This window comes from Delphinus delphis, chromosome 13, assembly GCF_949987515.2.
Source record: "Delphinus delphis chromosome 13, mDelDel1.2, whole genome shotgun sequence".
NCBI lineage: Eukaryota > Metazoa > Chordata > Mammalia > Artiodactyla > Delphinidae > Delphinus > Delphinus delphis.
The window spans coordinates 40054600-40076099 of NC_082695.1; the positions used below are offsets into that span (position 1 = coordinate 40054600).

General features: G+C 42.1%; 1 protein-coding gene across 1 annotated transcript in view; it reads left to right on the forward strand.

The window, feature by feature from the left end:
• Nucleotides 1–21500, forward strand: part of LAMA3 (laminin subunit alpha 3) — a 241905-nt gene that overhangs the window by 110218 nt on the left and 110187 nt on the right. The window contains exons 20-25 of the mRNA XM_060028799.1: nt 2035–2167; nt 4667–4809; nt 7766–7863; nt 8365–8518; nt 16711–16871; nt 20023–20131. Of these exons, the coding sequence (XP_059884782.1) occupies nt 2035–2167; nt 4667–4809; nt 7766–7863; nt 8365–8518; nt 16711–16871; nt 20023–20131 (798 nt within the window). The remainder of the gene's footprint in view (nt 1–2034; nt 2168–4666; nt 4810–7765; nt 7864–8364; nt 8519–16710; nt 16872–20022; nt 20132–21500) is intronic.

Below are 21500 nucleotides of genomic sequence, written 5' to 3' on the forward strand. Positions count from 1 at the left end.
TCGGAAAATGAAGGGATTAAAGAAAGATGGCGCTTATCTCTGGAGACTTTTTATAAGCAGTTTTCCAGACGAAATTAGGCTATATTTTAACATGAGAGACATTTTTCTTTAAAGCCATTTGTGGAGAATAAAAATGAGTTAACTTAATTCCAATAAACCCTGTGTTGCTGAATTTTGAACAATGCTTTTTTTTTAATTTTTATAACTCTGAATTACTGTATGAACAGAAACTAAGATAAAGGAGGAGTTTTAGACAGTGCTATTTAATTTTTCTTTCCCATATTTCTCCTGTCCTTCAGTCTTCTCTACCGTATCCATCTCTCTTGGTTTTGCAGTGGAATAATTAAGGAATTTACACATTGTTTACCTTTAGAACTTATACAACATTTATAACTGAACATTTCTTTATAGTCATTGAGTAGTTTTAGCCTCAGAATTTCTCTTTGAGGTTGCTCTTCAAGCTGTTTCTCAGTGGAGAAATTCAGAATAAAAGAGGCAAGTTGATGACGATGGTAGCTCAGTATGTGTCCTTAGCAGATCCAGGACTAGTGCCTGCTATTTCTAAATCAGGAAGCCCTTAGAGACACAGGGGCAGGGTCACAGTTCCCTAGGAGCCCCCATTGATTCTAATGTTGCTTCTTGCCTGGCAAAGTGCCCCATCTAAGATACCTTTCACTAACAGTACTTGGGATCTTAAGACACTTCACTGTTTTCTCCTTCTCCCCAAATACAGCAATTCAGTTTCTTTAGTTCTCTGCTTTTACTTCATTATTCAGAAAAAAAGCAGTGCATTCCACTGAGTCATAATAGGATGTGAATGACTGAGAGCCCAATCAAGGTATATACCTCCTCACAGGTGTTTGCAGTTTGAAAGAATAGCTGGTTAACACAAAGGAATGCATTTCTAATGATGGATTTTTCTGTAAGTATTTTTAGTCAGAGGACTTGGGTGGTGTTCCCTGGAATCACCACTTACTTTACTTTACCACTTTACTCTGCCCTTAATACATTCTTGCATTTTTATTTTCTGATGTGGAACTAACCCTTAAAGATGAACTCTGTCAAACTGAGAGGGCCAGTTAGAGTTCCTCAGTGTGGGTCAGCTGCAACTCCTGCTTCCAGAGCAAAGGATTCTACCCAACGCCAGTCTTTATTGCCATGGATGTCTTGTTCAACAAAAGTCCCCTTCATTTCAACCAAAGGAGCTGGAGGAAAGACCTAAAGAACTACTGGTTTAGAAATTTCCACGTTTCATGAACTTTCCTTGGGCCACAGCTGGATCTGGGCATGTGGTCTGTGGTTCAGAATTGAAATAGTCTAGTGTCTCCTTCAAGATCATGGGCCCAGCAACACTTACAGAGCATTGTGTTGGCAACAGGACCTGGGGACCAGCGAGACCCCCTGTCCCCAGCAGAGAGCCCACATTCTTCTCAGACAGGGACTGAGATAAATTCCATATGATTTAGCAGGCAGATTTTAGTTACATCTAGATTTCATCGCTAATGTGTTTGGGATCTTATAACCTCTCCTTAGCCACCACTGGTTTCTGTGACTGTTTCAGACGTTACGTATGTGAAGTGGACTCTGGAGTGCTCTCTCTCTGGGGCTGGTGGTGTTAAATAACATACTTTCTTTTCCTTCTGTTCTGCCTTTTTATTTCCCAGCTAGGGGTGGTTGCCCCGTCACTGTTTCTTTCCCTGAACTAATCCATCTAACATTCTGCTCTGTCTGCCTGATTACTAAAAGGTCAAAAGAAGATCTTGGTTGCTGAGGGAGTGTGTGTTCACTGAACCTTTAATTGTAAGTGATTTTAATTTATTGGCTGACTTGCCTGTGTTCATCTTCCACAGAGTTAGTCACTGGTGTTTGTTGAGTGGGTGTGAATGTGTGTGTATATGAGTGTGTGTGTGTGTGTGTGTGTGTGTGGTTTGACTACAAGCTCAGTAGTGAAACTGGAATGCCATCCCTGTTTGGCTAGCGTGTCTTTTAACCAGCTGTCTCTTCTATACTTTATGGGCTCTTGGTATTTTTCAGAATGAAGTAAGGATCGTGTTGAATGTGGGGAAGTCAAGTCTCTCCTTGTTTTGGGTTGTTCTGAGATATGTTAACCCTGGAGCTGAAGCAGTATCTGGCCGTGTAACTATTTATCCCTCCTGGGCTGAGGCAGGTGGGTAAATTTCCAAACCTCTTTTGGATAAAGAAGTGATTAATGAGTGAAACATTTTCTCTAATTTTCACAAAGGTGATCTCTTTAGAAAACATGAAGCCTGAGATGTCGTCTGATTGGGACACAGATGCCCTGTCCTTTGTACCTTTTCAATCTCTAGATGCTCTGAATATTTAAATTTTGCTGTTAAAATTGTTATTAACTGTCATAAAAGAAATCAGTGTAACAACCTGTGTACCTTGGCTGAAACCCATGGGTTATGATGTCACCACAGGGCAAAGCGAATTTATAACTCATTCAGGTAAAGTGGGTGTCACCTTTGTGGTGTTACTTGAGAGCCCCTGGCCTACTGCCCTAAATTCTTCCATTGTTTCAGGCAAACCAAGTAATTCAAGGAGAAATAGGTGAGGACAGGCATTTTTAAGATGAATGTGGTAAAGCATGAAGCCCAATAGAGCTCCAGGGAGGAATAGGCCAACCTCATTCAGGGGTGAGGGATTCCTGAGGGCAGACGAGGAGCCACAGTCAGAGGGCAGAGCTCACCACAGTCAGGGATGAGGCCTGGAAGTCTGTTCTGCAAGGAGTGAGGGCTTCCACTAGTCCAGGAACAGACTACTGGGAATTCCACAAGAACACAAAACGGCGCCAGTGGAAATCTAATTTAGGTGCGAATTTTAAGCGCCTTCGTGTAGTATCCATGGCAGAGTCGGACTTGGGGAAGAAATGATGTACCCAGTTGTGTCAGCCAAGCTTGTAAGGCTGGAGGCTGATTAGACGGTAACTACTAGGAAGAACCGGCAGGCTTGCGTTATCATTTACAGAGGACTTTGGTATCCATTTCCTCACATGATAAGAACTTTGTGAAACCGAAGAAGGTTGAGGAGAAAACAGCTGAGAGGCATAGTAAATTTTCTAAGCACACAGCTGGTCCTTGTAGACAAGACCCAATCTTCAGACCCCAAACCCTTTCTTTTTTCTCTCTCTTTTTTTTTAACATCTTTATTGGGGTATGCTTGCTTTACAATGGTGTGTTAGTTTCTGCTTTATAACAAAGTGAATCAGTTATACATATACATATGTTCCCATATCTCTTCCCTCTTGCGTCTCCCTCCCTCCCACCCTCCCTATCCCACCCCTCTAGGTGGTCACAAAGCACCGAGCTGATCTCCATGTGCTATGCAGCTGCTTCCCACTAGCTATGTATTTTACGTTTGGTAGTGTATATGTATCAATGCCACTCTCTCACTTCGTCCCAGCTTACCCTTCCCCCTCGCCATGTCCTCAAGTCTATTCTCTAGTAAGTCTGCATCTTTATTCCCATCCTGCCCCTAGGTTCTTCATGACCTTTTTTTTTTCTTAGATTCCATATATATGTGTTAGCATATGGCATTTGTTTTTGTCTTTCTGACTCACTTCACTCTGTATGACAGACTCTAGGTTCATCCACCTCACTACAAATAACTCAATTTCGTTTCTTTTTATGGCTGAGTAATATTCCATTGTATACATGTGCCACATCTTCTTTATCCATTCATCTGTTGATGGACTCCCAAACCCTTTCTAATGGACCCACTGCTTCCCAGGGGACAATGCCATCAGCAGTTTGCCCTCCGTTAACTCAAACAGTTGGAATACATTGTGGTTTGTTTTCTTGTTCTCTGGGACACCTTTCCTAAGGCCCCATGTCTGAGTCAGGAGTCCAGTTGTGTATTTATTCCTTAGTAACCTATGCCTCCTCCCAGATGCCACTGTCCACGCTGTACCGTATTTTCTTCTGGTCTGCAATCCACCACCTCCCCTGTCACCACTGTCAGGGAGCACAGGCCATGCTGGCTGTGTTCACTGCCTGTTCCCCAGAAGCTAGTTCCAGCCCTGACCTATAGTGGGCCCTGTAGATGTTCGTAGAACAGGAGAGTGAATGCAGGTATTTGGAGTAAACATTTCTTCTAAAGAAGAAGCTTTCATTGGACTCCGATGCAACAGTTTTGTTTCTGAACCTACTACAGAAGGTCCTCTGTTTGTTTAATGCAGAAGAAAACATTGCATCCTGAAAACAAGAGAAAACCGAAACTTTTTCTTATTTCAAAATGAATGCCTGTTCTTCAACAGAAATTAAAAAATTTTTAATTACATATAAACAAACAAGGAAAATAATAGTTTAATATCTAATGTTATATACTGAATACTTACTATGTGCAAAGAACTTTTCTAAGCAGTTTACATGTCTTAATATACTTAATAAATTTAAAGATTACAATCCCAGCATAGATAGCCACTGCTAACATCTTATCAGTGATATCTTTCTAGTCTATTTTATACATAGATACATGCATTCATGCAATTGTTGAAAATAAGATCAGTAAATCTGATCAGTTCATATGATCAGTAAACTCTCTGAAACCTTTTAAGATGTCAGCTGAATGTTCAAAGCTGAGTATCTAAAATCAATACACTGGCTGCTAGAAAAATGCCCTAAGCAATTCTTTTTATTTCTGATAGATGCTGCTCAAAGCAAAGAGACCATCTTCCAGCCGAGTAAGGAGCCGGCCTTTGTCACCGTGCCCGGAAATGGTTTTGCAGATCCATTTTCAATTGTGCCAGGAACATGGATCGCTTGTATTAAAGTGGAAGGAGTCCTCCTGGTAAGAGATGGTTCTGAGGGGAGATTCTTCCCCTCTTAGAGATGGTCCATCCACAGTGACCCACAGTGACCAGAAGGTAGAAAAATCATAGCTGGTTCCCTTTTAGACACAGGAACCTATGGTGACATTTGCCCTCACATGACATAATGACATAGGAGCCAACCTAAAATAGCTTTTATATTCTTCCAGCCAGCTTCTCACGGGCTAAAAAAAAAGAATTTTTTTACTCAGAATGACTCAAAGATATTAAAATAAATGCACAACCTTTATGAGCTTATGTCCCAGCCTTTCAAAAGTTTCTTTGGGGTTTTTCATCATGAATCAGAAGGGCGGTAAGAAGAAAATTAACCTCTCTGGGAACTGTGCACAATGAATCAGAAGGAGCTAGAGGAAGAGAAGACCCTAACATGAGTGAAGTTCTTGGTGGTGAAAAGCGAAGGGAGAGACGAAGAGCCGGTGCCTCTCTGTGACCTGCTTCCTGCCTCCTTCTGCCTTGACTGTGGCAGTAGCATCATCAAACAGATTGCCTTGGACAAAGAACTCTTCATCAGGGGAAGGGCTGTGTCCTCGCGCATTAATAGAATAGGCAGAGCGGCCAGGGGAGTTGTAGGGATGAAACCTGCTATTTCAGATAACCCTCTTTGATGTCTGCTTTCGCTTATAGCAAGTTCTTTTCAAAATAGTCTTTGGCAATACTTGGTTTCATGCACTCAGAGTGGAAAGCAGAAAGCGTTTCCTTCTGGCACAACTCTTTTGATTGGCTAAATGAGCAGATCTCAGGCAAGTCTGCCCCATACGGTAGAGACCATGCTTATCCATGTAGGTCCTTTCCAAATCTGAGATCTTATAATGTGAAGGTTTCAGCTGTTCATTCAGTCCCTATTTTTCTTGCACTTCTTGGTAGAAAGGTTTGTTGCTTTACTAAAGTTTCTGAATGTTTCACAGATATTAGACAGGAGGAAGAGGAAAATTCCATTGAGTCCAGTAACAGGGCACAAAGTTGGACTAATGGAAAGAAGAAGTTCATGGTAAAAGTTACTGCATAGGCATGGAAGAGTCTTCATGACCTTTAGCCACTGCAGTTGTGTCATAATTCATATGTATGCTTCCATATTATGATCTCATTTTCTCTAAAAATATTTTATTGAGCACTTATTATCAACCTTTACTGTTTTAGGATCTTTGGGACCATAAAGTAATGAGGAGATATGGTCCCAACCAAAGGAAGCTTACTAATAGAGCAATAGCCATTTAAAAATTAATATTAGAGAAATGTAAATCAAAACTATAATGAGGTATCACCTCACACCGGTCAGAATGGCCATCATCAAAAAGTCTACAAATAACAAATGCTGGAGAGGGTGTGGAGAAAAGGGAACCCTTGTACTCTGTTGGTTGGAATGTAAATTGATGCAGCCACTATGGAAAACAGTATGGAGGTTCCTTAAAAAACCAAAAACAGAGTTGCCGTATGATCCAGAAATTCCACTCCTGGGCATATATCCAGAGAAGACTCTAATTTGAAAAGATACGTGCACCCCAATGTTCCTAACAGCATTATTTACAATAACCAGGACATGGAAGGAACCTAAATGTCCGTTGACAGATGTATGGATAAAAAGATGTGGTGTATATATATATATATGTATATATATATATATATATACACACACACACACACATATATATGTTTTTTTCCAATGGAATACTACTCAGCCATAAAAAGAATGAAATAATGCCATTTGCAGCAACACAGATGGACCTAGAGATTATCATACTAAGTGAAGTAAGTTGGAAAGAGAAAGACAAATACCATATGGTATCACTTATGTGTGGAATCTAAAATATGATACAAAGGAACTTATTTACAAAAGAGAAACACACTCACAGACATAGAAAAATTTATGGTCACCAAAGAGGAAAGGGGGTGGGGGAGGGATAAATTAGGAGTTTGGGATTAGCAGGTACAAGCTACAGTATGTAAAACAGATAAACAACAAGGTCCTACTGTATAGCACAGGGAACCATATTCAGTATCTTGTAGCAAACCATAATGGAAAAGAATATGAAAAAGAATATATCAATATACATCTGAATCACTTTGCTGTACACCAGCGACTAACACAACACTGTAAATCAACTATACTTCAATTAAATTTTTTTTAATTAAATTAAACCCCACTCAGATAGAAGCCCGCTGAGCCCCTACTTTTCCTCTCCTGTACATTCTCCTCCTCTCTGCTGTAGACATATTGAGGGCTGTGAAGAGACAGAAGCCTCATGGCCCATGTACCAGTCTCTCACCATCGTGGCAAACATTCCCTCCCTTCTTCCCTCGGCAGATAGTCAGTGATGCCAGGATTTGCAGAAGCCCAAACTCTGCCCTTTCCGGAAGAGCTGCTTCTGAATTCCCGCTGTGGGATCCACGTGGCACCCTCAGTGGAAAATGTTCTTCCTGTCCTGACCTAGGGCAGGCAGTGGGCCAGTTTCAGGCTATGATTTACCGGGATCGCAAAGCATCACTTTTTTACACGAAGCCAGGAGAGCGTTACTCTGGTGTGGGAATAAAAAGCCAGAATACATGACCTACAACTCAGGGTTCTATAGGGATGAAGACAACCAGCCTGTCAAAGGAATGTCTCATCAATTGACAGGTTATTACTGTCTTTATTTCTGAATTTATTAACAACCCAGAAGAACCGGTAAAACTTCCCCTGAGATTTGAAAATAAAAATGTTTGCCTAAGGCGCTTATCTCCAATGATTGAAGCTCCCGTGAGGGGTTGCTTTGTGTGTTCCGGTGAATCAGGGGGCAGAACAAAGTAGTTGATGTGGACAGTGTAACTAGAGTGCTTCACTTGGTTATTATTAGTTTAGCTACTATGTGTAGCTCTCTTATGACTAACGTACGGCCGCCCTCCTAATGAGTAATCGTCCTTTCGGTCTTTATTTCCTAGGACTACCTGGTACTGCTCCCCAGGGACTACTATGAAGCTCTCTCATTGCAGCTGCCAGTCACAGAGCCGTGCGCCGACGTAGGCCCTCCCCGAGAGAAGTTAGTATGGGCAGCGGGTGCATTGTCGGGGGCCTCTAACTCAGGAACCTTGGGTGCAAGGATTCTCAGTAGGCTTCAGGGTCACGACTTAACAGAGTGCTCTGGTTAATTCCTTAATTGTGTTTTTTCTGTGTGGCAGTGACTGTCTTTCGTGTAAGACTCACAAAGTACTTTGCACACGGTTTCTGGCGCCTAAGAGTGACTCACCCTCTCGCCTGAGGAAGTGGCGATGCATGCCCAAGTAATACCCTCAGGGTCATGCATCCGGTGAGGGGAAGAGCTTAAAAGGGTGTCTAGGTTTGTGGACCTTTGCTTCTCCCATTCCTCATGCAGATGACAATGGACCACCCGATTGCTGTAGTCAGCACTTAGTAAGAGTTTGTTGAAGAATGATGAGTGAATGAATGAAAGACGGAAAGCATAAGAGCCCCGGGGATGCACTGTGATGTTCTGTGTTCTGTTCTCGGTCGTAACTGTCGTATTTTATTGTTGTTGTTGAAGTTGCTTGCTTTACCAGCACTTGCCAGTGACCCGATTCCCCTGTGCCCTGGCTTCTGAGGCCAGACACTTCCTGCTTGACGGGGAGCCAAGACCCTTGGCAGTGAGGCAGCCCATCCCTGAACACCCAGTCATGGCGGACCTCAGTGGGAGAGAGGTGGGGCAACCTTTTCTTTACTGTCAAAACTATTATTACTTCCCAGTCCGTCTGCTGAAAACCCTTAGCTGCGATTGCTTCTCACATTCAGGGGAGCCTGGAAGACTTCCTCAGAGGTGTTAGTTAAAGGTGTGCTGAGTTCTCTGATTCGGGCTGGGGCTGGGTGGTCCAGCCCACTGAACCATGAGAGGGCTGGTCTCTGAGCACATTCTGCAGTAGATGTGGTGGGGAACATGGATGACCACAGAATCCTTTCCTTTTGATCCTCTGGGCTGATAAGGGGGCATCCTGTTCTGTCTGATTCAGGGCAAGATCTCTCTACAAGGCTTCCAGAAATTACACAGCTTACCCTCAAAGGATACAATGCTCCCTGACTGCTCATCACCTCAGGCTAGGTGATTGGTAGCAGCTGAATTCCTTGAGCTCATAATCTGGAACTGCTACTCCCAAAGGGACCTCCTTCATGGCTCAGAGGACCGGTTAGTACAGATCTTGGCATTACTTTTCTTCCGGGAGTTCTCTGAGCCTCAAAACAATGTAAGACTACACTGTTTTAAGATTGAGCTAGAAGTGTTGTGTATCAACAATTAGAACTCATTACCTCAAAACGAAGACACTGAAAAGAAAACTTCCTCCACAATATTTCCATTCCTTACTTTCTACAATGTTCTCTGTTTCGTACCCTTGAGGAAAATGTTTATTTGGGGGATTAAATCTGTGGAATGAAAATATATATGGTACTCTCACTGACCATTTAGATGTGTACCTTTTTGTAAACTACATTCCTAACATTTTCAAGGTAGAAGTTATAGGATTTTAAGGATGTTTCTTAAATTTAGTCTTCATTTCATTTTATTTTATTTGAGTTTTTATTTTACAAAAATATATACTTGTTATAAAAAGTAACACAACATGCATAAAGAAAAACGAAGTGATCTTACTTCCTCTCCATTCTAATATTCAGTCCACTGTCTCTCTCCCTACCCATGCTCTGTGTGTATACAGATGCATATACCTGCCTACGCATATATACAAACGTGTGTGTGTGTGTGCATGAGCGTGCGTGTGTGTGTCTGTGCGTGAGCGTGCGTGCGTGTGTATGTGTTCCCCACACAGCAGGGAGGTACAGTTGGGAAGGGCTGATCTCCAAGAAGTGATGCTGATGATTCATCAGGAGTTGTTCCCACCTCTGACTTAGCCCAGAGCCACAGCACTGAGCTATTCTATTTGCATGATGCACAAAACTAAGCCCTGGGCTGTCCAGTTTTATTTAACGGTCATTTTTACTGTTTTATCTGAGGGCTTACACACTTGTGCTGTCTGATGCAGTAGCCACTAGCCCATGTGTCTATATACATTTAAATTAATTAATCTTAAGTAAAGCTAAAAATTCAGTTCCGTGGTTGCACTAATCACATTTCAAGTGCTCAATAATCATATATGTCTAGTCGTCACCCTATTGGACAGCACAGATTACAGAATATTTTGCCATCACAGAGAGCTCTATTGCACAACATTAATAGATCGCTGTGCTAAAACTCAGAGACAAATGGAGTTAGAAGAGGTCTTAGGAATCATCTGATTTCCCTTCCTGTGAAAGAATTCTTTCTACATTATCCTTGTCAGATATTTATTCATTTATCCTCTGTTGAATACTTAAATTGATGGGGGACTCACTTCTTCTAGAGGTAGCCTAATCCAGCACCTGTGGTACCTTCTGATTCCCAGTTCTTTGGATGCAACCTGCTTTTCCTTTCCTAAACCTTTTGGCATCATCTTTTTATTTTTTTGTATTCTGAAATTTCATAAGGATGTGCCTTGATATAGGTAGTTTCAGCCAGTGTGCTGGGCTCTCGGCAGACCCTTTTAGCCTAGAAACTTCTCTGGGAAACTTCCTTGAGTTATTTCTTTGATAATTTATTTCTTTATCTTTCATCCACCTTTCCAATCTCTTTATCTAGTTTTATGTTTTGGGAGATTTCCTAGATTTTTTTCCAACCCCAACCCCAACTCAACCCTACACACACACACACACACACACACACACACACACACACACTTAGGTTCCAACTTTCTTTGGTCTGTTCAATTAGTTAACATCCATTTGCTTTCTAGCCTCCAAACTTTTGTATATCTCTGGTCTGTTCTTTTCTTCTTCTCAATTCTCTTTTCTTTGTGGGTTTATGATTCAAAAAATATTTACTCTTATTTTTTGTGGATTTCTGAGAGGGAGAATCAATAAATATGTGTGCTAAATCCAGTATGTTTAACCATAGGTTCTAAGATGGACTTCTGTTTGTGATATTCTGAAGTTTTATTACGATATGTTTAGGTGCAGATTTATTTTTGTTTATTAGTTTAATACTCAAAGTGCACTTTCAATATGAAGAGTCATGTCTTTCATCCTGGGAAATTATCAGTTAGTATCTCCACAGGTATTACTTTGCTGCTTGTCCTTACATCTTCTTTTCTGAAAGTCAGACTGGAAGAATGTTGGAGCCTCTCAATCTGTCTCCAGACGGCTCTTTCGTATTTTTATATCTCTTTGGCTCTTTGTGATGCTTTCTGGATGACGTCCTCAAGACTCTGTTAGAATACATGAATGCTCTGTTTCACTGTCTCCAGTCTAGATTTGATTCAGCCTACCAATTCCATGTAATTTGTACTTTTAGTCTCAAAAAATTTCTCATTGGCTCTTTCTCATATTTACTTTTTCTTGTTTCTCTGCTGCCAATTTTTATTTCATAGCTTCATTTGCTTTTCAAAGAGGAGTTACTCTATTGATCTTTTTGAATATCTGAACACCCTTGGAGCAAGGTATATTTCAGAATTCAGAATTTTTAAGATATTAAAAAGATTAAATGATACACACATGCATAACATCTATAGCGGGGTCCGGGACAGCACCTTGTAATCAAACAGGTTAATATTTCTCCAATGAAAAGCATGAGTAGCCACATCAAGGGAGATAGATGAAGACTATATACATGGACTTATATCAGTTCAGGTCAGATTTTGCCACCAAGTGCTGCCTGGTTAGGGTTACGTTAGGTTTTGCCATCAAATGAGTTACAAAAACAGGATTTCCTTTTCAGATTTGGGGGGTTCCAGATAAGGGACCAGTATACTTATTTTAAAGCCTTTGTCAGACTGTTTCATAAAGTTCATTTCATCTGAAGTGAACTCATCTTCAGTTGATGATATTGTTGCCTGTCTTTCTTTTTCTTTTCTTTTTTTTTTTTTTTTTTTTTTCTGTGGTATGCAGGCCTCTCACCGCTGTGGCCTCTCCCGTTGCGGAGCACAGGCTCCGGACGTGCAGGCTCAGCGGCCATGGCTCACAGGCCCAGCCACTCCGCGGCATGTGGGATCTTCCTGGACCGGGGCACGAACCCGCGTCCCCTGCATCAGCAGGCAGACTCTCAACCACTGCGCCACCAGGGAAGCCCTGCCTGTCTTTCTTAACATTAGATTTCTTTATGTTGTGGAGGCTTATTTTGTTTGCTTATTGGCTTACTTTGAATGCGAGGTTCTCTTTTATCTGTCTTTCTCCACATCCATCTCAGCCTAGTAGTTTTGCAGTGTCTGTCTGGTCCTCTGTACCCTTAGCCCAGAGTGAGGCATTATGACGTGCCAACCTCCATTATTGTGATCCTGGGTGTAGTACAGATTCAGACACTGAGCCAGTGGGTGCTGAACTCAGTTCTTGGTCATGAGGCCTCATCTTTGATCTTCGATTCCCAAATTCCACAGATTTTTATAAAGCTGAAACCCAGGTGGCAGATTTTCAGCAATTTTTTCCAGCTTTTCATGATTTGAAGGAACCCTCATCCTTTGGCTTCAAAAAATGAGCCTGGATCTGACCACTGTCTCATATGAAGCATGTTTAATTCTCCTTACTCTGCATATGCTGAACTGCTGACCCCAACAGCCTGCTTCCAGACCTGAAGCACCAGAGGACCACGCTATTTGAAGTTTTTCTTTTACTTATGTTCCATTATCTGTCTACTTTTAATCCCAAACATAATTTTTGTTTTTCTATTAAAACATTTTATCCATGCTTGCTGTGTCTCGGAGCAGATGGGGTACAGCAAATGTGAATTCCTGTGCCATCTGAACTGGAAGTCACCCTACATTTAAAAAATGCTAAATTCTATCCTATTTTGATGAAAACCCTCCTTCCCCCTCCCACAATCCTTCAGCCACTGCTCCATAACTCTTCACCCCTTCAAAACCAAGAATTGTCTAGACCCACGATTTCTAATTGTTTACCTTCCACTCACACCTCAAATCACACCACTCTGGCTTTCACCTCCCACTCCATTAATGTTTTTCTTTTTTGTTTTGGCCAAGGTTTCCAGTGATACCCTTGTTGCTAAATCCCATGGATATTTTTTCAGTCTTCATCTAGTCATCTATTTAACTTCTCAGCAGCTTTCAGTACTTGTTGAATACTCCTTCCATTTAAAAACACTCTCGGGACTTCCCTGGTGGTCCAGTGGTTGAGAATCCATCTTGAACTGCAGGGGACGCTGGTTCAATCCCTGATCGGGGAACGAAGATCCCATGTGCTGCGGGGCAAGCAACTAGAGAGCCCGCATGCTGCAACTAGAGAGCCTGTATGCCACAACTAAGACCCGATGCAGCCCAAAACAAACAAACAAACAAAACCACTCTCTTGCCTTGTTTTCCAGAATTTAAGAGTAGTCTGGGTCTCTTCCTGCCTCTCCGGCCGCCTCCTCAAAATATCATTTGCGGGCTTATCCTCCTCTGTCTAGCCATTAAATGTTAGAATTTGTTGAGACTCAGTCTTGGCCCTTGTCTTTTTTTTGTTTTGTTTTGTTTATTTATTTGGCTGCATCGGGTCTTAGTTGCGGCACATGGGCTCTGTAATTGCTGCACGGGGGCTCTGTAGTCGCGGCACACGGGCTCTCTAGTTGTGGCGCACGGGCTTACTTGCCCCGCGGCATGTGGGATCTTAGTTCCCCAACCAGGAATTGAACCGGCATCCCCTGCATTGCAAGATGGATTCTCAATCACTGGACCACCAGGGAAGTCCCCTTAGCCCTTGTCTTTTTACGCTGTAGTCTCTCCCTAAGCAGTCTCCTCCATGTCTAGCATGTTAGGTACCAACTCTACACAGATAACTCCCAAATTGGTATGTCCAGTCACACCTCCCCTTTTATAGGCAGAGTAGCACAGCCAACTTCCTTCTTGACATTACCTCTTAGGTATCTCAGAGGGATCTCAAATTCCGTCTTAGTGTTCCCTACCTAAGTAAATGGCACCCCCATCCATCTAAATGCACAAACCAGGTTTCTCAGGGTCATGCATGACTTCTTCCATTCTCTCCCCCACCAAAGCCAACCCATTCCTGAGTGTACTCCCCAAACTTTTAAAAATATTCTCCACTTCTCTCCATCTATCTTTCTTGCCCAGTACCCCGCCATCTTTCATAAGGATCTCTGTCGTAACCTCCCCATTAGCTCACCCACATCAGCTTCTGCTTATTGCATCTCCCAGCTCATTCTCCATACTGTAGTCAGCATGCTCATTTCGATAGAAGTATCTACTCATCACTGACTTTCTCACCCCACCCTCACACATACACAGTTGGAACGTTACAATAACATCTTATTGCTCGTAGGATAGAGACAAAAATTTGTAATATCCTCTAAGGTTGCCCCTTTTACCTCCCAATTTTATCATACCTCCTCTTGCTCTCTGTTCCTTGTCACTGTGGCCTACCTTCAGTCACTTGGACGTACATTATAGGCTACCCTTTATGTTGTAGGCTGTTCCCTATGCCTGAATGTTTTTCCCTCCCCTCTTGGTCTGGCTGTCTGTTCCTCGTCCTCCAGCACTCAGCTTAGTTGTTGCTTCTTCAGGGAAGTCTTCGCCTCCCCCCTCATCTTCCTGACTAGCCCAGGCACCCCTCTTAGCCCTTCTTCAGAGCATTTGTCATACATGTAATTTCACATTGCATTTGTCCAGTTATCTAATTATTTGATTAAAGTCTGTCTGAGGGCAGAGACCAGATCTGTCTTGTTTACCATTGCATGTCCATCACTTTGCTGGTGGGCAGAGATAGAGTAGGTGTTTAGTAAGTCTCTGTTGACCAAATCATTTTGAATCCTTACTTCGACATCAGCAGGTTAGTTATCCCTCTTAGCTTTGTGTAAGCAACAGATTTGATACATTCACCTTTAATGTCTTTACCCTGAAACACTGGTAACTAGGTGAAGACAGTCTTGTGCCATAAAATGGGAAAGATCCCTCCAGAGTGACACTGGTTTCGTTAAAGTTCGCTTTTTCAAAGATAATAACTGATAACAAACAGCGACAGTAGGGTTTCTGTTTTCCATCATTTACATCTTTTGTCTGACTTGTCAGAACCCATTATTACCATCAAAAATACATTCAAAACCCTTCCAACAAGTCTTCCAAAAATCAACCCAAAGGACTCAGAGTAGGAAGAGTAAGAGAAATTTATCATAGAGAATAGAGTGCTATGATAGAACTGGCAGCCAATGATAACTCCTGGGAGAAGGCTCCTCATTGGCCTGTGTGTGTTCCATGGTGGGGTGAAGACAGACAAGCCCTGGTTTGGAGGTGCCCAGGGGAGAGATGCTGGCAATAACCTCACCACACGGACCAATGGCAGCGGCATAGTTCACTGTAAGACACAGAGTGGAAAAGTGGTGTGGGTAATCCACATTTTCTCCCTGAGGGAAGTCTTTCTGTTATTTAAGTGATAGAAAAATCACTGTGGAAAATGGCAGCTGTGGGCTTCAGAGCTGTACAGAAGGAACAGTAAATGTGAATTTCCCGAAAGCAAGGGACAAGAGGATTTTAATTAAGCGTGGTGGGCCTGCGCTTACGGGCCGAAGTGGGTTAAACTGCTAAGGAGTGTAGTTCTAATATTGGCTCAGGCATTAAATATGCACATACACTTTGATCCAGCAATTCTAATTCCACTTCTAGGAATCTTACAGAAATACTAGCATAAGGATATAAATACAGATATAGATTCAGATATATACATAGATATATAGATATAGCTAGATGATCATATAGCCTTATATGTTTTAGGAAAAATTAGAGACAACCTAAGTGTCTATCAATAGGGGATTAGTTAAAGAAATGATTTTACATTCCTACTGTGGAATGGTAGGCAGCCGTTAGAAAAATGAAGTATATCTGTATGTACTGGTATAGACACACTAAATACTGCTGAGTAAAAAAAAAGTCGTGGCGAAAAGCAAGAACCAGAGTTGTAATCATCGTGTATATAGTGCTTACAACATGCAGGTACAGTTTTAAGAGCTCTTCACATATTAACTCACTTAATCCTCATAATCTTCAGAGGCGGGTACTACATTATCCTCATTTTTACCCAGGGGGATCCTGAGGCATGCAGATGTTAAGTAGCTTGTTCAAGGTCACACAGCTGGAGGCACAGTGATTCCAGACTGCACGCTCCTAACCACTAGGCAGTGTCAGGGGTGGGTGTGCTTTATCTGTAGAGGGCCAGGTAGGAAGTATTTTCAGTTTTGCGGCCCATATGGCCCCTGTCGCAACTACTCAGCTCTGCTGTGATGGTACGAAAGCATCCGTGTTTGCCTGCAGATTTTCTTTTAAAAAAAAAAGTACATATGTATGTATTGTGCATTTTCAGATGTAGAAAATGGTTTGGAAGGATGAAAACCAAGCTACCATTAGTCATCTCAGGAGAGGGGTGTGTGTATCACTTTATATTATTTGCATTCATACAAGTCTCTTTTTTAATCAAAGAACAGTTAAAGAGCTTCAAGGCATAGTTTCATTCCTTTCATCTCCCATTGGAAATTCCTTTTTACTTCAAGTTTTGGAGTATCTTTGGCCTTGGGAAACAAGGCAAATATATGGGTAGGAGGAGTAGAGGCCCCTATAAGTAGGGTTGCCAGATTTAGACAATAAAAATACCAGATGCCCCAATAAATTTGAATTGCAGTTCAACTATCATTATGTGTTACTTATCTGCATTTCAAACTTAACGGAGCGTCCTGTATTTTATTGGGCATCCCTACCTACCACATTTCTTAGTATGATGACATATAAAACTCCTCCTGGGGTCTGCTCAGCCCCAGTTTCACCGTTGCCTATGGAAACGCATCCAGTACATCTCCCATCTGTCCACTTGGGCTCTCCGACAGGTGGAGCTGCGCCTGCAGCTGCGGGTCCCGAGGGTCGGCCACTACGTGGTCGTGGTCGAGTATGCCATGGAAGCAGACCAGCTGTCTGAGGCCGACGTGCACGTGCAGGGCCCCGGGGCTGACCTGGCAGGCCGGGTGAACATCTACAGCTGCAAATACAGGTAACCATCCTGCCTGGGCGAGTCCTCTGTAACTGGACAGGCAGGAGGTCAGCTGTGGGAACTTTAGTTTTTATCTAACTTGGAAAGTTGTTTCCTTTTGGAGGCTGAGCTCGAAAAGCAGCAGGGGGGTAGTTGTGCGAACCAGCATCTTCCCCAGCGTGGTTTCAGAAGGCTTCTCCGTAGGCAGTACCTTGAAAAGCTTGCATTTTCTTGAAAAGTTGTATGTTCTACTTACCATTTTGTCTCAGATTCACATGAAGCAGCACAACCATTTTGCTTTACTCTGTGTCACCCTATGGGGGGCAGTGAACTCAGGGCTCTCCCCTCAAACACCGTGTAGAGTACATGGGTGCCTGGCACATTCTCCACTACTCCTGCCTTCACAACACGCCCTTCAGAACTGGGGATCATTAATGTTGATCGTCAGGTGAAAAATAATTCGACAAAGGAATCTCAGATTCACCCTGACAAAGTTCATCTCTTCCAAGAGCGCTGACAAAGGTTTATTAAAAATTGTTTTCTTTGCATAATGTTTAAAGATGTATGCAAATGTTCAGAGTATACTTTAATTAAAGAATCAGTGCAAGGGATGTTTCCCATGAAATTAATTGTAGAATAAATGGCACTGGAAGGCAGAGGCTCCTGAGAGGGCAGGGGGGTGATAACTACAGTGAACCCTCCCAATTCTTGGCCAAGACCTTGAGCATTTTATAACCTCTATGTTTATGTGTTTTTTGTCAAACCCAAGATGACTTGAGGTAGTTGGACATTTTCCCTGTTTTGCAAATTAAAGAACTTATGAAAAATGTTACTTTTGGTAGCTTAGAATGGAAAATTTTATGAGACTTGATGAAGCAGTTATTAAATTAATATCACACTCTTGGCAACCCTACAAAATAAACTGTGAAAGTTTCTTTTCAAAACCTTAAAAAATCTAATCTTCCCTTTTCTCTGGGGTGATGCTTAAAAAAAGAAACAAAGAATGTAATTATATATGCATTTTTAATAGGAACACCAGATGGCCCAGAAAAGTTCCCTAGAATGTTCTGTCATTTTCTGAAAATACTAGTTTCATCTATAGGTGACATCAGCCACCACTGGGATGTACACTCGCCCCCTGAGTCCTGGAGACTGTTGGCCACAGCGCCTAGGGCATGGCTTCTCCATACCCCATCCATCCAAGCCCACCCTCCAGTTCAGCTCTCTGACCCCTTCCACCTTGCAGATCAGGGCTTGATCCCTGCTCCACAGTGTACAAAGTGGAGATGGCCCAGCAAACAGGAGGAAACATTCTTAATGACCTTCATGACTCTTGACTATCTCAGAAGAGGTTGAGACTATCTATGCCAAGCAGAGGAGTGATTTCAAAACTAAAGAAAGAAAGAACACCCTGCCAGGGTTCCGCGAGCCATAAGCATTGTTTCAGGACCTTTGTCTGAATGGTGTTTTAAGGAGAGAAGTACATGATATTCTGCAGATCACTTAGGCTTTGGACGTGGCGACAACACCAAAGTTCTCAATCATTAGATAAGACAATACTGCATTAGACTAGGAATTACTATTATTGTATTTAACCACTCCTAGGGAAGTCCCATGGTATCTTTTCACTTGTCTAAAGTATTTCCTTTTTTTCTACTTTGCATGTCATGTGGATAAGTGAAAATGACCAGGCTGCAAGTAATAGAGTCCAAAAATACGATGCAATTGGAAAATATTTGACCCATAAAAACCTATTTCAACTGACAGACCCTTTCAATATGGCAGCTTCTCCTGCTGAGGTTTGAACCTTTCCCAGCATTTCTCAAGTGAGGTCTAACTATGTTGTTATAAAACAATATCCCAACAGAAAAGTAGTGGTGCTCGTAGGAACACCACTTTCCAAAATAGTGCTGTGATAACTCTGAAAAATCTGATCTGCCCTCCGTAAGAGAGGTGATCACTAATGATTCAATCAATCCAGTTATTACTGTTAGTCTACTCTTAGTAAGAATTGAATAGAGGATAAAACTCAATCTAAGGGAGTCACTTAATATAATCACTTGATATATTTAACTCCCAGAGTTATGGTTGAATCCAATAGAAATGCATTTTAATTGACACATGTATTCACACCCACACACATGCACAAAAGGGAAAAGAAAACAGCTATTTATTGAGTTTCTAATGTATGCCACAAACCATGGCTCTTTGTACACTATCTCATTTTAATTCTCGCCTCAAAAGTATTGCATTAATTATTTCAAACGTTTTGCAGAGATGGTCATTTTCTTTTCGTATGTCTCTAGTTCCAAATTATATTTATAGACCGAAAAGTTGCTACTTTAGACGATGAAGTTGAAGCATTCCTCACATAATACTTCCTTTATGGGTTTTACTACGAGGCTGTATTCTTTAGTTCAAAATCTTTAAATGTTCCTGAGCTCTGTATGTCCTCTGATGCCGTGGAGGGAAGGAGCACCACTGGTAGAATGAGGAAGGAGCATTAGGAGGAACAGACTGAGCTTCTAAAGGCAAACTCGGACCTTTTCAGCCTCATTACTGACGCGGCATGAGATGGTCATTGTGAGTTCAGGAGGCAACTTTAATCTCCAACAGTACCAATGATATTGGTAAATTTCCAAGAAGGCTGTGTCTTAGACATTACTGGCCCTGGGGCTCTTTCTCCAGATGACCAAACCAAGTATTATAAAGCTGGGTGGAGGGCTTCCCTGGTGGCGCAGTGGTTGAGAGTCCGCCTGCCGATGCAGGGGACACGGGTTCGTGCCCCGGTCCGGGAAGATCCCACATGCCGCGGAGCGGCTGGGCCCGTGAGCCATGGCCGCTGAGCCTGCGCGTCTGGAGCCTGTGCTCCGCAACGGGAGAGGCCACAACAGTGAGAGGCGCGCGTACCACAAAAAAAAAAAAAAAAAGCTGGGTGGAGAAGGTGCGCAAGGCCGTCAGCCCTGAGAGGTGCAACTCAGAGCTCAGTGGAAAGGTTCTTTTTCCCCTACTGATCATGGGCTGCATCCCTCCTAAACTCCACCTCCAGGGAAATTCATTGTCAGTGACCTGGTTAACAACAGGAGAAACTGAAGCGCAATCAGCAACTCCACAGGGCATAAAGTGAGGGAGACCAGGGGAGTAAGGTTAAGAAAACTGTTTCCTCTTGTAGCGTCCTCTGCCGGAGCGCTGTGACCGACAGCAGGAGTCGCCTTGCTGTGTACGAGCTGTTAGAAGATGCAGACGTTTGGCTCAAAGCACGGATGGCCCGATTCCTTCTGGTATGCTTCTGTTTTGACCGCTGAATTTTAGAAGTATTTTTATTGGTAACCATATATATTTTTTAAAGCTTATTAAAGTTTTGGCTGGGTTTGTGTTACATCTATAAAGTTAACCTGCAGAGAATTGCCAGTGTTATGATGTTTATTTTCCCATCTAGAAATCTGTTTTGCCTCTTCATTTGTTGGAGCCTTTTCTAGAGCATCCAATAAAGTTTAGTCATCAAATTTGAACACATTTCACAAAACGCCATTTCATTAGTTTGTATTTGTTGTTACTATTATGAATGAACTATCTTTTGTTGTTATGTTTCCTAGTTTATTATTGCTGGTGTATAGAAATGCCATTAGTTACTGTTTATTTCTTTCCACTTTACTATTTTATTATGTCTATTAGCTTCTTGGCAGATTCCTTCAGAATTTTCAAGGTTGTAATCACCTGGTATTTTTTTCCAGACCATTGTTACTCAATTCCAAAAAGAGTATTTTCAATTAATTAGATATATACTATTTTTTTTTTTTTTTTTTTTTTTTTTGCGGTACGCGGGCCTCTCACTGTTGTGGCCTCTCCCGTTGCGGAGCACAGGCTCCGGACGCGCAGGCTCAGCGGACATGGCTCACGGGCCCAGCCGCTCCGCGGCACGTGGGATCTTCCCGGACTGGGTCACGAACCCACGTCCCCTGCATTGGCAGGCGGACTCTCAACCACTGTGCCACAAGGGAAACCCAGATATATACTATTAAGAGTTAAAATGCCAGCTTTGGCAGATTAAATACCCTTTTAATAGCATAACTTAAATATTGAGAATTGTGATGAACAGTGGCAGTGGGATCTGGGCTAGGAAGGGGTGGTCAGGTTTACAGTAAATATCTCAGGGAACGTAAGATTATCTAAGCATGAAGCAACTTCCTGATACTGCTAATATTAAGCATGTATCACTCTGGGAAGTGCCAGGCCAGCCTGTTCTAGTATGTTCTAGATATTCGTGCTTGACAGTATTAAAAATGTTGCGCTTTCTCTTAAGAACTATCTGGAGTTTAGTTTTTAAACATTATTATATAAACTATATAATAATTTAAGACTTTTTAAAATGATGACTCTTTTTAAACATAATAAGTCAAGTGAATCTTAACCTCTTCATTTTTGGAAATTATAATGGGGCTGAACGTCCTTCTTTTAAGCATAAGTTTGCCCTTTTTGAAATAGTCAGATGTCATTCAGAGTCAAGGCTGACTGGAAAATAAGCTCTATGAAGGCAGGAGTGTGTCCATCTTGGTCTTGCAGAATCCCACCGTCTCAGTGCCTGGCATATAGTAGGTGTTCAATTAAAATTTTGTTGTTACCGAATAGCTTTGTGACCAAGCTGGTAAT